Source organism: Amblyraja radiata, chromosome 4, assembly GCF_010909765.2.
Source record: "Amblyraja radiata isolate CabotCenter1 chromosome 4, sAmbRad1.1.pri, whole genome shotgun sequence".
Taxonomy (NCBI): domain Eukaryota; kingdom Metazoa; phylum Chordata; class Chondrichthyes; order Rajiformes; family Rajidae; genus Amblyraja; species Amblyraja radiata.
This window is the reverse complement of record NC_045959.1, coordinates 110868067-110883159: the sequence shown is the minus strand read 5'-3', so window position 1 is coordinate 110883159 and position 15093 is coordinate 110868067. Positions and strand designations below refer to the sequence as shown.

General features: G+C 41.9%; 1 protein-coding gene across 1 annotated transcript in view; it reads right to left on the bottom strand.

Moving 5' to 3' along the window:
• Positions 1-15093, bottom strand: part of itga9 (integrin subunit alpha 9) — a 377946-nt gene that overhangs the window by 296622 nt on the left and 66231 nt on the right. The window contains exons 8-10 of the mRNA XM_033020414.1: positions 14844-14906; positions 4084-4221; positions 2549-2654 (exon numbers count right to left, since the gene is read on the bottom strand). Coding sequence (XP_032876305.1) covers positions 2549-2654; positions 4084-4221; positions 14844-14906 — 307 coding nt within the window. The remainder of the gene's footprint in view (positions 1-2548; positions 2655-4083; positions 4222-14843; positions 14907-15093) is intronic.

Sequence of the window (15093 nt, the reverse complement as noted above, 5' to 3'; positions counted from 1 at the left end):
AACCAGCAATCCCCGCACATTAACACTATCCTACACTCACTAGGGACAATTTACACGTACACCAAGCCAATTAACCTACAAATCTGTACGTCATTGGAGTGTGGGAGGAAACCGAAGATCTCGGAGAAAACCCACGCGGTCACGGGGAGAACGTACAAACTCCGTACAGACGGAAACCCGTAGTCGGGATCGAATCGGCGCTGCAAGGGCTGCAATCGCTGCAAGACAACAACTCTACCGCTGCGCCACCGCCAATGACTCAATTTCTCTTTATACAGCTGCTGCCCGTCCTGCTTATTTCAGTATGTTCTTGATTTGTTTCAAATGATTGACAGCATTTTACAATCATAAAAAGTAAACCTTAATTAAATAAATGATGGGGCTATAAAACATTCTAAACAGAAACAAGATGCACGATTGAGGTGCTCAATGATTCTTAGCATTTATGTTTTTAAAAATGGATAATGACGGTGATGTCAAAATTATGTGGGGGTGGGGACATGGGACTGGAATAAAAATGGTCTTGGAAGTCCAACTTGGAAGGTGAGGAGAAAGTAAAGAACCATTCCAGCAAAGTCCCAGATTGCAGAGGGAAGTAGGATTGAAACTGCAGAGACTGTGGCCACCTTCTTGTAACCCTCCTTGGATAGTACGCTAATGCTGGACATCCTGAAGGCATATAAAGATTGATACGTTTCCGGGGCCTGATCTGATATATTGGATGACACAGTGGGAAGCAAGAAAATAAATTGCAGGTGCCCTGGCAGAGAGATATGAATCATCATTAGGCACAGGCGAGATGGCGGAAGACTGGAGGATGGCTTATGTTGTGCCTCTATTTAAGAAGGGCTGCAAGGAAAAGCCTGGGAACTATAGGCCAGTAAACATATCATTTGTAGAAGCAAAGAACTGCAGATGCTGGTTAATACACAAAAGGACACCACTAATCACAGGACTCAGTCTGAAAAACAACCTTCCACCATCACCCTCTGCTTCCTTCCATGAAGCCATTACTCTATATAGTCAGCAAGCTCTCCCTGGATCCCATGCAATTTAATCTTCCAGAAGAGCATTCCGTGAGAAATCTTATCAAATGCCTTTCTGAAGTCCATATAGACAATGTCTATGGCTTTGTCCTCTTCAACTTTTTTGGTTATTTCTTCTAAAACCTCAATAAGATTGTAAGACACGATCTCCCACATACAAAGCCTGTCTGACTATCCCTAATAGCAACTAATTACTATTCAAAATGAAGAACGGTTTTGAAAGATTAACCAAAAATAAACAATTTCCACTGCAGCGGGAGTTGGCAACTAGAATACACAGATTTGAAGCTATTGGCAACAAAAACCAGAAAGGAATAAACATATTTTTATGCTCTGTATAATTAAGATCTGGAATGTATTGTCAGGAACAGTGATGGCAGAAGATTTAACAGTAACTTTCAAAAAATAATTCATATGCTCCTGAAAAGGACAAGATTTGCAGGCTGAGAGAAAACAGTGAAAAGTAAACTGCTGAGAGAAGGTCAAGCAGGATCTATGGAGGAAAAGGGATGGAGAATATTTAGAGTCAAGACTCTTCACGAGGACTGAGAGTGCAGAGGGAAGTTAGCCAGTGGAAAGATCTGTAAGAGAAAGGTGACACAGAGATGATCTCATGACAGTGAAAGATAAATGGTTTGTTTGCAACTTTATAGGGCTTTGGTTAGGCTGCATTTGGCTTATTGGATGCAGTTCTGGTCACCTCTATACAAGAAGGAGGTGGTGGTTTCGGAAAGGGTGCAGAGGAGGTTTACCAGAATGATGCTTGGATGAGGGGTGTTAGCCATAGAGAGAGGTTGGACAGACTTGGATTGTTTTCACTGGAGATTGAGGGGAGCCCTGATAGAAGTATATAAAATGATGAGAGGCATAGATAGGCAGTCAGAACATTTCCCCCAGGATGGAAATATCAAATATTGGAAGGCATAGTTTTAAGGCAAGAGGGACAAAGTTTAAAAGAAATGTGCGGGGCAAGCTTTCTTTTTTTTTACGCAGAGGGTGGCAAGTGTCTGGATGGTGGCAGAGGAAGATACAATACTGGGATTTAAGAGGCTTTTGGATGTCACATAGATATGCAGGGAATGGAGCGATAAGGATTATCTGCAGGCAGATAGGAGTTGGTCTTGGCATCGTGTTTGGCACGGACATTGTGGGCAAAAGGGCACGCTCCTGTGCTGCGCTGTTCTACATTCTTTGTATAATTTAGTTTAGTTTCTGTTATACAATCTTTTTTATGAGTTGGACATTTGAAAAGAGTCATGTTCCATCCTATTAAAATCCCATTGGAAAACACTGATGCAAAACATTAAAGCAAATAATGTTACTTAATAAATATATTTATTTGTTTTTCCTGCAGCCCAATAGTTGTATTACCAATGCATTGAGAATTATTATTTTAAAATCAGAATAGCAGGAAGTTAGTGAATAAAGAGAAAAAAAATCTGACAAAATCAATATTTTTGTAAGCTTGAGTGCTTATGGTCTATAAATATCGAAGTACCCACCTGGAAATCCATCGTCATCAATATCGCCAAGAGATCCAATACACTGACCAAAGTGAGCATTATAAATGCCATCTCCATTCAAAAGCTGTTGTTCTTCCAGTGCTGCCTACAAAGGGAAGAAGGTCATGTTGAGATAAATGTATATTCTGACCATATAATGTCTTTGTTCCACTCCATTCAGAAATCACATGCTCTATGACTGGAAGATTCCAGATGAATTTTCACAAAAATATAGGCGGATTTTATCACTGAATGTATAAAACTACCCAGAGCGAACTATGCCTTGAGCTAAGGTGTTCCAGTATGGTCATACTTCTGGCATCTATCCAGCAATGTGGAAAACTGCCCAGGTACATATATTCATAAAAGCAAGACAAATCCAAGTAGGCAAGTTACAGTCTACTTTCAGTCATCAGTATTTGTGTCACAGAAGTTCATAGCAGTACCACCTAGCTTTGACAGTCAATTGCACCCTCAACAGTGAGCAACCTCTCCCCCACCCACCATCCGCCCCAATGACCAGCAACTCGATTGGACATTGTGCACAATTACCATACCCACAAGAGCAGTTCTGAGTCTGGCTATCCTGCAGCAAATGGATCACTTTCTGATACCACAAAGCCATTTTGTCATCTGCAAGGCACTCATCAAAAATGTGATGAAATGCTGTCCACTTGAGTGTGGTTCCAAAGATCTGGACACTATCTAGCACCTTGCAACTCACTTGATTGGTAGTCCAACATTATCCTGAACATTCATTTCCTACTCGAATGATGCACAACGGTTGCAGTGCATACAATCTACAAAATGCATTACAGTCCACACCGAGACCACATCTCAAAACCACAACTGCATCAAGGAGGGCAATGCAAGGACGTGCGAGAGAAAGCTGTCAATAAACACCATCCTTACTAACACATAGACGGTGGGTCATTCATTATCACTGTGTTAAAATTCTGGCAATCCACCACCACCCCTCCTTCCCATTCCCCACAGCAGTGCAGAAGTACATTCACGAGGATAGCTGCGATTCAAGATGGTGGATCACCATTGCCTTCTTCACAAACAATTAGGAAGCTGCATTACATATCGGCTTTGCCAGCAAATTTCAATGCATTCAAAAAAAAGCATAATTAGGAAAAATAATTACATGCCACATTGCTACATCTCAAAGCTTGTGCATATTATCCCAAATAAATGAATTGTTGACTATATGACAGCATATTACACTGAACCACAAATGTTGTTGCTGCTGTTGTGAAACACTGCTTGGACAGGATGTGTTTGAATATGGTTTACTGTTTTCAATCAAATAATCTGCATTCCACATTCTTTTATCCAAACAAATCTCACATAAGGATACACCCTTGGGAATCTTATTGTCTGAACATGCCTCCTTGTTATTGGGTCCTGCATCCCATTTGACAAACACTTGTCTGAACTTATCGAAATCAAATGAAATGTCTCCCAATAGATCTTTTACTAGCAAAATACTTCAAGATTGCAAGAATATTGATCACAAATATTAGACTTACATTGCCTCTGTTGATGAAAACAGTTACTTGTCCCTCATCTCTTATCTGTGTGAACATGGGGGCTCCAACTAGAAGATCTGAGTATCCATCAGAGTTCAAATCAACCGTGCACAGTGATGAGCCAAAGTAGGAACCCACCTAGAACAAAGAATATCAAAATATGGCATCTTCATACTGATAAATACAACCTGTGGTACTTAGTAGCCAGTTGTATCCTAATTATCCCAGTCATACTTGATGTTTTCATAAATAATATTCAGCACAGGTATTGAGGATCTGTGCTGAATATCAATGAAAAACTCAGTGTAGAAAAATCAATCATTTAACAAAATAAATTATCTTTTTTTAAAAAGCTCCTGCAATATTTTACAATACTCAAAGTATTCTGATGAAACAGGAAATACAAACTGGGTATGCATTTAAAATTAATGATTGAACAATCGCGCAGAATACATGTGGTGAGTGATGCTTTTCAGAACGAACATGAAACTAAAAACTAATGTTAAAATTAATGGGTGAAAGGCAAGGAATAGGCAACCATTCCGTTTAGTTTAGAGATACAGCGCGCAAACAGGTCCATCGGCCCACCGAGTTCACGCCAACCAGCGATCCCTGCACACTAACACTATCCTACACACACTAGAGACAAATGACAATTTTATGAAGCCAATTAACCTACAAGTCAAGAGTCAAGAGAGTTTTATTGTCATGTGTCCCAGATAGGACAATGACATTCTTGCTTTGCTGCAGCACAACAGAATATTGTAAGTATAATACAGAACAGTTCCAGTGTGTCTATATACCATAGACCATATATATGCACATAAATAAATAGATAAATTGCAATAGGCTGTATAGTTCAGAGTTTGTTTGATGTCGTGTTTAACAGCCTGATGGCTGTGGGGATACAAACCTGTAAATCTTGGGAGAGTGGGAGGAGACTGGAGCTCCCGGAGAAAACCCACACAGGTCACAGGGAGATTGTACAAACTCCATACAGACAAGCACCCGTAGTCAGGATCGAACCTGGGTCTCTGGCCAGGTGACAACCTTACTGCTGCGCAACCGTGCCGTTCATAACTCCTTGGGTCATTCTGACCTTTCCCACCCAACATGTCCCCTCCCTAGATACTTTTTTTCAGCAACCACAGGGGATCTAACACCTGCCCCTACACTTCCTCCCTCATATCCATCCAGGGACCACAGAGGTCCATCCAGGGACCACAGAGGTCCATCCGATGAAACAGATTTATATGCACCTCATCAGTGCCATTGTTGTGGCCTCCTTTATGTTGGTGAGACAAAACAAAGACTTACTACACGGAACATAGAACAGAATTGCACAGGAATGGGCCCTTCATCCATCAATGTTTGTGTTGAACATAATGCCTAGTAAAACTGATCTCATCTGCCTGTACATGAACCTTCTATTCTATTCCCTGAACTTTCATGTGCCTATCTAAAAGCTTTTAAAATGCTAATATCGTATCGGCCTCCAATACCACCACCAAGACCCACCACTTTCTGTGTAAAAGAACTTGCCCTTCACATCTCCATTAAACTTTCCCCCTCTCACCTTAAAGCTATGCCCGCGAGAGTTGGATATTTCCAGCATGGTAAAAAGATTCTGACTGTCATCCCCTGTCAATGATCTCATTATATTACATGCTTCTATCATCTCCCCTCAAGCTCCAATGTTTCTGAGAAAACAATCCAAACTCTCCCTGTGGCCGAAAACCTCTAATCCAGGCAGCAATCTGGTAACATAGACACAAAATGCTGGAGTAACTCAGCCGGTCAGGCAGCATCTCTGGAGAATAGGAATAGGTGACGTTTCTGGTCAAGATCCTTCTTCAGACAATCTGGTAAACCTCAGCACTTTCCAAAGCCTCCACATCTTTACTGTAATGGGGAAGCAGAACTGCACACAATACTTCAAATGCGGCCTAACCAAAGTCCTATTGAGCTGCATCATGACATCATGATGCTTATATTCAATGCCAATGAAGGCAAGCATACCATACATATTCTTTACCATTCTATCCACCTGTGCTGCCACTTTTAGTGAGTTATAAACTTGGACTCCAAGATCTCTCTGCACATCAATGCTGTCTTGCGAATAACTGTGCACTCTCTCCTTAGATTCAACCTCTCCAAATGCAAGACCTTACCCTTGCTCAGGTTAATCTCCATCTGCCATTTGTCCACCCATTTCTGCATCTGATCCATATCTCGCTGTATCTTCTGACAGCACAGTCCACAACTCCACTAAGTTTGGCGATAACAGCAAACTTACTCACCGACCCATCTACATTTACCATCAAGTCATGGAGTCAACATGGAAACGGACCCTTCAGCCCAACTTGCCCGCACTGGCCAACATGTCCCATCTACACCAGTCCCACCTGCCTGCATTTGGTCCATATATACCTTTAAACTTGTCTTATCCATGTACCAGTCTAAATGTATCTTAAACATTGCGATAGTACCTGCCTCAACTACCTCCTCTGTTAAGGGCCTGTCCCACTTGGCGATTTTTTTGGCGACTGCCGGCGTCATATCAGTGTCGCCAAAAGATTATGAACATTTGAAAATTCAGCGGCAAAAAAAAAATGTTGCGACACTTGAAAAAACACGTCATACGTCATTACGCCGTGTCACCGCCGCATCACGCCACAAATGTTTTCGGAGACCTGATACGTCAGTCAATGATGCCAGCAGTCACCGAAAAAATTACCAAGTGGGACAGGCCCTTTAGCTCGTTCTATATACCGACCACCATTTGTGTAAAAAAGTTACCCGTCAGGCTCCTATTAAATCTTTCCCCGCCTCACCTTAAGCCTATGTAGGTATGTTGCAAAGCCTACCTGAAGCGTCGCTGAAAATCTGTCCCAGCCTGTGTGCGCGATTTTGGCGCCGTTTAGAGGGGGGCGGGTTTAAAACGCGATTTTCTCTAGGCTGTTCAAATCGAAGATGTTCAGCCTAGATAATTATTAACGAAAAATCGCTGGAAGACCCCGTCGCAAAAGCTATTATTAATTTTAAAGGCCTTGTATAATAGTTATAATAGTTTAAAAATCAATCTCTAAACCCGCGACCACCGGCAGCTGTCAGGGTCTCATAGAGCAAACAACTGAAGGTAGGCTGCTTATTTTTACATTAAAAAGGGCTTCTTAAGATCCCTTTATACAAAGTGTAATATTGCGAGTAGCGCATTTTGGGCCCATTATATCCCGCAGTATTTTTCTGGGCATTTGAGGGCACAAATCTACCGCAATGTGAACGTTCTAAACCAGCGCGTTCACAGGAACCCACTAGAAAGCTGATTTAAAATGGACTTTAATTTACAGCAATTGAACACTAAATTCCTTCCATTTGGCCCATAAATTAATGTAAATGAGATTTTAAAATCATGTTTTATTGTGAATTATTTATGAATATTATTTGGACACTTAGGCTATTTAAAAATGTTAATCATTTATTAAGAAATGGATAGATGTTTAGATCTAGTAATTGAAGTTTGAAATTAGCTACACTTGGGTAACTATCTAATTATATGCTTTAATTTCAGGTCATCCAAGTAAGATTATTTTATATTTGTTTCAGAATGGTTCAATCTACGATAACTGAAAATTTCATTCAGTTCTCTTAATTTTTAAGAAGGTTATGGGCTTTTGACTGCACACGATCACAGCTTTTTTGTTATGTCCATAGAAAATCAATAGGGAACAAGATGCTAATTTCCGAGTATGAAAATGGCCATAACTTTTTAAATACTTGAGATATGAAAGTGAATTAGGTGTCAAATTAAACTTCTTTTTATGCTTTATCTGATGGGATAAATTACAGACTTGATTTTTTAAATCTCAAAATTTTGTAACATTGCTAGCCTATGCTAACCTACAACTCCTCTGGTTCTCAATTTCCCTACTCTGGGCAAGAGACTCTGAGTGTTTACCTGATCTATTCCTCTCACGATTTTGTACACTTCTATAAGATCACCTCTCATCCTCCAGCGCTCCAAAGAATAGAGTCCTAATCTGCTCAACTGCTCCCGATAGCTCAGGCCCTTGAGTCCTGGCAACATCCTCATAAATCTTCTGCACCCTTTCCAGCTGGATAACATCTTTCCTATAACATGGTGCCCAATACTGAGCACAATAATCTAAATGTGTCCTCACCAACATCTTATATAATTGCAACATGACCCCACAACTACACTCAATACTCTGACAGATGACGGCCAAACTGACTAAATCTTTTTTGACCACCCTATCTACCTGTGACGCCACTTTCAAAGAACTATGTACCTGAACTCCTAGAACATTCCCCTGAGCCCCATCATCCACTGTGTCAGTCCTGCCCACGTTGGACGTTCCAAATTGCAACACCTCGCCTTTCTCTGCATTAAATTCTATCAATTCCACCTTGGTGTATGCAGATGCAAACTACTTATTCAGCACCTGATCGCACATCCTCCAACTCCAAGCATAGATTCCCAATATAGGCTCCAGTATGTTCCCTCCTTCAGTTGGGCGATCCACATGCTGTTTAAGGAAATCGTCTTGGATACATCTAACAAATTCAACCCATCTAATCTTGTCACCCATCTCCTTCTACAACAACCCTGTGGTTCTTCTGTGATCTGTCTACTCGTTAACTGTTTGACCGAACACTTGAACTCTGTGACCTAGCCCTGCTGGATCTCCCAGTTGCTAACCATTTGAATTCCATCTCCCATTCCTATACGGTCCTATCCATCCTGGGCCTCTTCCATTCCTGAGTGGGGCCACAGGCAAACTACACGAAACGCACTATATGTTCCACTTATATATGCTAACAACCCAATTGTATGAAAAGTGAATTCTCCAATTTTGGGTAACCCCCAACCCCATTATTTTTCTTCTCTCTCTCTCCCCCCCCCCCCCCCCCCACCTTCCTGACATTCTCCCACCATCCCATGCCCATTTCTCCCATCCCTGTCCACCTATATCCCGACCTCTTGCTTTATATTTCACTCCTATTTCAAACCTCTTCTCCCTCCATCAACATCACTTTCTCTTCTTTAGACACACTTTGTCACTCAATAGACCATAGGTGCAGGAGTAGGCCATTCAGACCCTTGAGCCAGCCATTCAATGTGATCATGGCTGATCATCCACAATCGAGCTCCCGTGGATTTTGAAGCAACAGCAACAAAGAGAAACAGGAGAAAGCACTGATTGGCTCTAGCCCGAGTGGGAGGAGAGTTAGAAGTGAGTCAGAGGGGGAAAACAGTTTAAAACTGTGGAATTGTAAATTAGGCAATTTATCAGTCAATATAAGCAAGACGGCTCTTAGGGAGCAGCCTTGTTGTGGAAGTGCCTTAAGAGTAAAGTGTGAGTCTTTGGCTCGAGAGTCTTCGGCGAGGAGGCTGAGGAGAGGAGGCTACACATAAAGTGCGAGAGGACAGAACGCGGTGAACACATGTTGGGGCAGATGAGACAGTGTGAGGCTTGCAGAATATGGGGGCCCAGGGACACAGATGGAGCCTCTGGCTGCTACAACTGTGGCAAGTGCGTCCAGCTTCAGCTCCTAAAGGACCGTGTTGGGGCACTGGAGAAGCAGCTGGATGACCTCAGGGCTATCCGGAAAAACGAGTTTCCTGGACAGGACCTACAGTGAGGTTGTCACGCTGAGGTTACGGGAAGAACCAAGGTGTGTGACGGAGAGAAAGGGTGGAAATCGTGGAGTGCAGAAGACCCAGGTGGCTGTGCCTAATGAAAACAGGTACGCCCTCTTGGGAACTGTCCTGGGAGACAATGTTTCCACAGGCCCACAAACAGTAGCCTGCACATAGGGTGCAAGTTGAATCAGGAGTTAAAATTGGCAAGTAGCAAAAGTAATGCTATGGTTGTTATGGGAGATTTCAACATGCAGGTAGACTGGGAAAATCAGGTTGGTACTGGACCCCAAGAAAGAGACTTTGCAATGGATTCTTTGAACAGCTTGTAATGGTGCCTACCAACTAGAAGGTGTTATGTAATGAACCGGATTTAGTGTTATGTAATGAACCAGATTTGATAAAGGACCTCGAGGTTAATGAGCCATTAGGAGGCAGTGACCATAACATGGTCAGGTATAATCTACAATTGGAGAGGGAGAAGAGTAGATCGGAGGTGTCAGTGTTGCAGTTGAATAAAAGGGACTATGGGGCCATGAGCGAGGAGCTGGCCAAAGTTGACTGGAAAGATACACTGGCAGAGATGACAGTGGAACAAAAATGGCAGGTGTTTCTTGGAATAATACAGAAGGTGCAGGATCAGTTCATTCCTAGGAGGAAGAAAAATTCCAAGAGGAGAAAGGGGCGACCATGGCTGACAAGGGACGTCAGGGACAGTATAAAAATAAAAGAGAAGTACAACGTAGCAAAGATGAGCGGGAAGCCAGAGGATTGGGTAATGTTTAAAGAACAACAGAAGCTAACTAAAAAGATAATACGGCGAGAAAAGATGAGGTACGAAAGGTAAGCTAGCCAAGAATATAAAGGAGGATAGTAAAAGCTTCTTTAGGTACGTGAAGAGGAAAAAATTAGTTAAGACCAAAGTTGGACCCTTGAAGACCGAAAAAGGTGAATTTATTATGGGTAACAAGGAAATGGCAGATGAGTTGAATAGGTACTTTGGATCTGTCTTCACTAAGGAGGACACAAACAATCTTCATGATATAGTAGTGGCCAGAGGATCTGGGGTGACACAGGAACTGAAGGAAATCCACATTACCATGAAATGGTGTTGGATAGACTGATGGGACTGAAGGCTGATAAATCCCCAGGGCCTGATGGTCTGCATCCCAGGGTACTTAAGGAAGTGGCTCTAGAAATCAGTGGATGCATTGGTGATAGGAGTCAGGGGATATGGGGAGAAGGCAGGAACGGGGTACTGATTGGGGATGATCAGCCATGATCACATTGAATGGCGGTGCTGGCTCAAAGGACCAAATGGCTTACTCCTGCACCTATTGTCTATTGTCTATAATCAGTACCCCGTTCCTGCCTTCTTCTCATATCCCCTGACTCCGCAATTTTTAAGAGCCCTATCCAGCTCTCTCTTGAAAGTATCCAGAGAATCAGCCTCCACCGCCCTCTGAGGCAGAAAATTCCACAGACTCACAACTCTCTGTATGAAAAAGTATTTACTCACCTCCGTTCTAAATGGCTTACCCCTTATTCTTAAACTGTGGCCCCTGGTTCTGGACTCCCCCAAAATCAGGAACATGTTTCCTATCCCTTAAGCGTGTCCAAACCCTTAATAATCTTATATGTTTCAATACAAACATCCTTCTAAATTCCAGAGTGTACAAGCCCAGCCGCTCCATTCTCTCATCATATGACAGTCCCGCCATCCCGGGAATTAACCTTGTAAGCCTACGCTGCACTCCCTCAATAGGAAGAATCGCCTCAGCGCAGAGGGAGAAGAGGAGGGAAGAGACTGCAGCCATAAGATTTTTGCCTCCACCACAGTGAGGTGCTTGGAGGACTCACTGTAGTGGTGTTAATTTGTGTTTATTGTTGTTATTATTGTATGATTGTATGTATGACTGCAGGCACGAAATTTTGTTCAGACCGTAAGGTCTGAATGACAATAAAGGCATTCAATTCAATTCAATTCAATTCAATGTCCTTCCTCAAAATTGGAGACCAAAAGTGCACACAATACTCCAGCTGTGGTCTCACTAGGACCCTGTACAACTGCAGAATGACCTCTTTGCTCCTATACTCGACTCCTCTTGTTATAAAGGCCAATATGCCATTCGTTTTCTTCACTGCCTGCTGTACCTGCATGCTTACTTTCATTGACCAAGGACCCCCAGATCCAGTTGGACCTCCCCTTTTCTCAACTTGACACCATTTAGATAATAATCTGCCTTCCTGTTTTTGCTACCAAAGTGGATAACCTCACATTTATCCGCATTAAACTGCATCTGCCATGCATCTGCCCACTCACCCAACCTGTCCAAGTCACCCTGCATTCTCATAGCATCCTCCTCACAGTTCACACTGCCACCCAGCTTTGTGTCATCTGCAAATTTGCTAATGTTACTTTGAATCCCTTCATCTAAATCATTGATGTATATTGAAAATAGCTGCGGTCCCAGCACCGAGCCTTGCGGTACCCCACTAGTCACTGCCTGCCATTCTGAAAGGGACCCGTTAATCCCTACTCTTTGTTTCCTGTCTGACAACCAATTTTCTATCCATGTCAGCACTCTACCCCCAATACCATGTGCCCAAATTTGGCCCACTAATCACCGATGTGGGACCTTATCAAATGCTTTCTGAAAGTCCAGGTACACTACATCCACTGGCTCTCCCTTGTCCGTTTTCTTAGTTACATCCTCAAAAAATTCCAGAAGATTAGTCAAGCATGATTTCCCCTTTGTAAATCCATGCTGACTCGGACCTGTTACTGCTATCCAATGTGCCGCTATTTCATCTTTTATGATTGACTCCAGCATCTTTCCCACCACCGACGTCAGGCTAACTGGTTTATAATTCCCTGTTTTCTCTCTCCCGTCTTTCTTATAAAGTGGGATCACATTAGCTACCCTCCAATCCACAGGAACTGATCCTGAACCTGTACAACATTAGAAAATGATCATCAAGACATCCATCATTTCTAGAGCCACTTCCTTAAGTACCCTGGGATGACCATCAGGCCCTGGGGATTAATCAGCCTTCAATCCCATCAGTCTACCCAACACCATTTCCTGCCTCATGTGGATTTCCTTCAGTTCCTCTGTCACCCCAGATCCTCTGGTCACTAGTATATCAGGAAGATTGTTTGTGTCCTCCTTAGTGAAGACAGATCCAAAGTACCTGTTCAACTCATCTGCCATTTCCTTGTTCCCCATAATAAAGTCTTCTTTTTCAGTCTTCAAGACTCCAACTTTGGTCTTAACTAATTTTTTCCTCTTCAAATACCTGAAGAAGCTTTTACTATCCTCCTTTATATTCTTGGCTAGCTTACCTTCGTACCTCATATTTTCTCCCCGTACCGCCTTTTTAGTTATCTTCTGTTGCTCTTTAAACGTTACCTCTGGCTTCCCGCTCATCTTTGCTATGTTGTACTTCTTCTCTTTTATTTTTATACTGTCCCTGACAGAGGTCTACAAGAAGCCCAGATACGATCTTGGTAAGGCCATCAAAAAGGCCAAAAGGGACCTGCTCCAAGCTGGAAGATGGAGCAGATGTTCGGCAACTGTGGCGCGGCTTGAATGCAATCACTTCCTACAAGGAGGCAGTTCAAATGTCAGCGAAGCATCACTCCCTGACGAGCTCACTGTGTTTTACGCACGCTTTGATAGGGAGAACACTGATGTGCCTTCCAGAGCCCCCATTCGCCGTGATGGTATTTCGGTCACAGTCACAGAGGCCGGCGTCAGAAGATCCTTCAGAGGGGTGAACCCTCGGAAAGCCCCTGGACCTGATGCTATACCCGGGCGTGTTTCAAACACCTGTGCGGTCTATCATCAGGCTATTAAATACAACTTCAAACAAACTCTGAACGATAACAGCCTTTTGCACTTTATCTGTTTATTTATGTGTATATATATATATATATATATATATATATATATTCTATGGTATATGGACACACTGTACTATATTTATTCTGTTGTGCTGCAGCAAGCAAGAATTTCATTGTCCTATCTGTAACACATGACATGAACTCTCTTGACTTGACATATTCTGGTCTACACGTTCTTTTACATAGTGCAGTGACTAAAACCTGATAACATTGTATGAGTGTGAGATTTGATTCAGCTCCACCTTGTGCATGATACAGTCACTGGATGTCTGCTTACAACAACACATTATTGATGTGACACAGTGAATTTGAGACCAGCAAGCATTGGGACCATGGAACATAAACATCTGAACAGGAGTATTAAGTTGGCATCAGCTTTGCAGAAGATCACAAGTACATGATCTGCTGCTGCCATTTTCACAGTGATAGTTATATTAATATTCAAGCCACTCACAAAGAGGGCTGCTGGACAAATGCACAATTATACAGTCATTGAGACTTCTAACTGGGTTGAAAGAGTTAAAATAGGAAAGTGGCTTTTTATTCCCTTGTGAATGGAAGATGAAAGGATGATCTAATTGAAGATGATTAAATTGTAGGTAAGGAGAAGCATTTCCTCAGCTGGGAGAATCTAGGACAAGGGAGCATAACCTTAAATAACAGCTAAGCCGTGCGTATGTTTTGTCAGCAACATATCTTCATGCTAAGAGTAGAAATCTGAAACAAGTGTTGATGGACTTTTGTTGAGTTCAGGCATTAGAGGATATTAAAGCAAGGCAGATAAATGTATTTAAAATAAAAATTTGCATAGACATTAAAGGGCCAGGTCAACACTGTGTATTGAGATGTTCCAACAACATATAAGCTTTTATATGAAGACAAATATTTCATTCTTTTAACGCGTTTCACCTGAAATTTGCACATTTAAGTCTGATCTTATTCTGTTGTTTTTATGAGGACCAACAAGATCAGAAACTTGGTGAATCCTCACTGAGGTAGACTGGTGAGCAATCTAATAAGTAGATGCATTGATGCACCAGACTGACAACTATCTCTTTGTGTCCTGAACACCAGCATTTCCAGGAAAGTCTGACAGGTGTTAATGACAAAACAGTTGTGTGTCTTCTCTACATTAATGTTGATGGGAAATGAAATGGACATGAGAAAAAATCAACCATCTACAAAACTGACCTCTTTTCCAGGAATAGTTGAAATTGTTGAGAGCTTATCTATGTCAATCTTAAATATGTAAACCTAAAAAAGAAATGATAACGCATTAGATTACACCAACATTAAAGAGACAGGTGATATTATAAACACCATTCCTGGACAAAGAAATAGAAAACTGCATTATGAAATGTCAACTTATAATATTGTTTTAATGTTTATATTTTGTGACAGAATCCAATATAGCTTTTAATATAAAATCTGCCTTGGTATA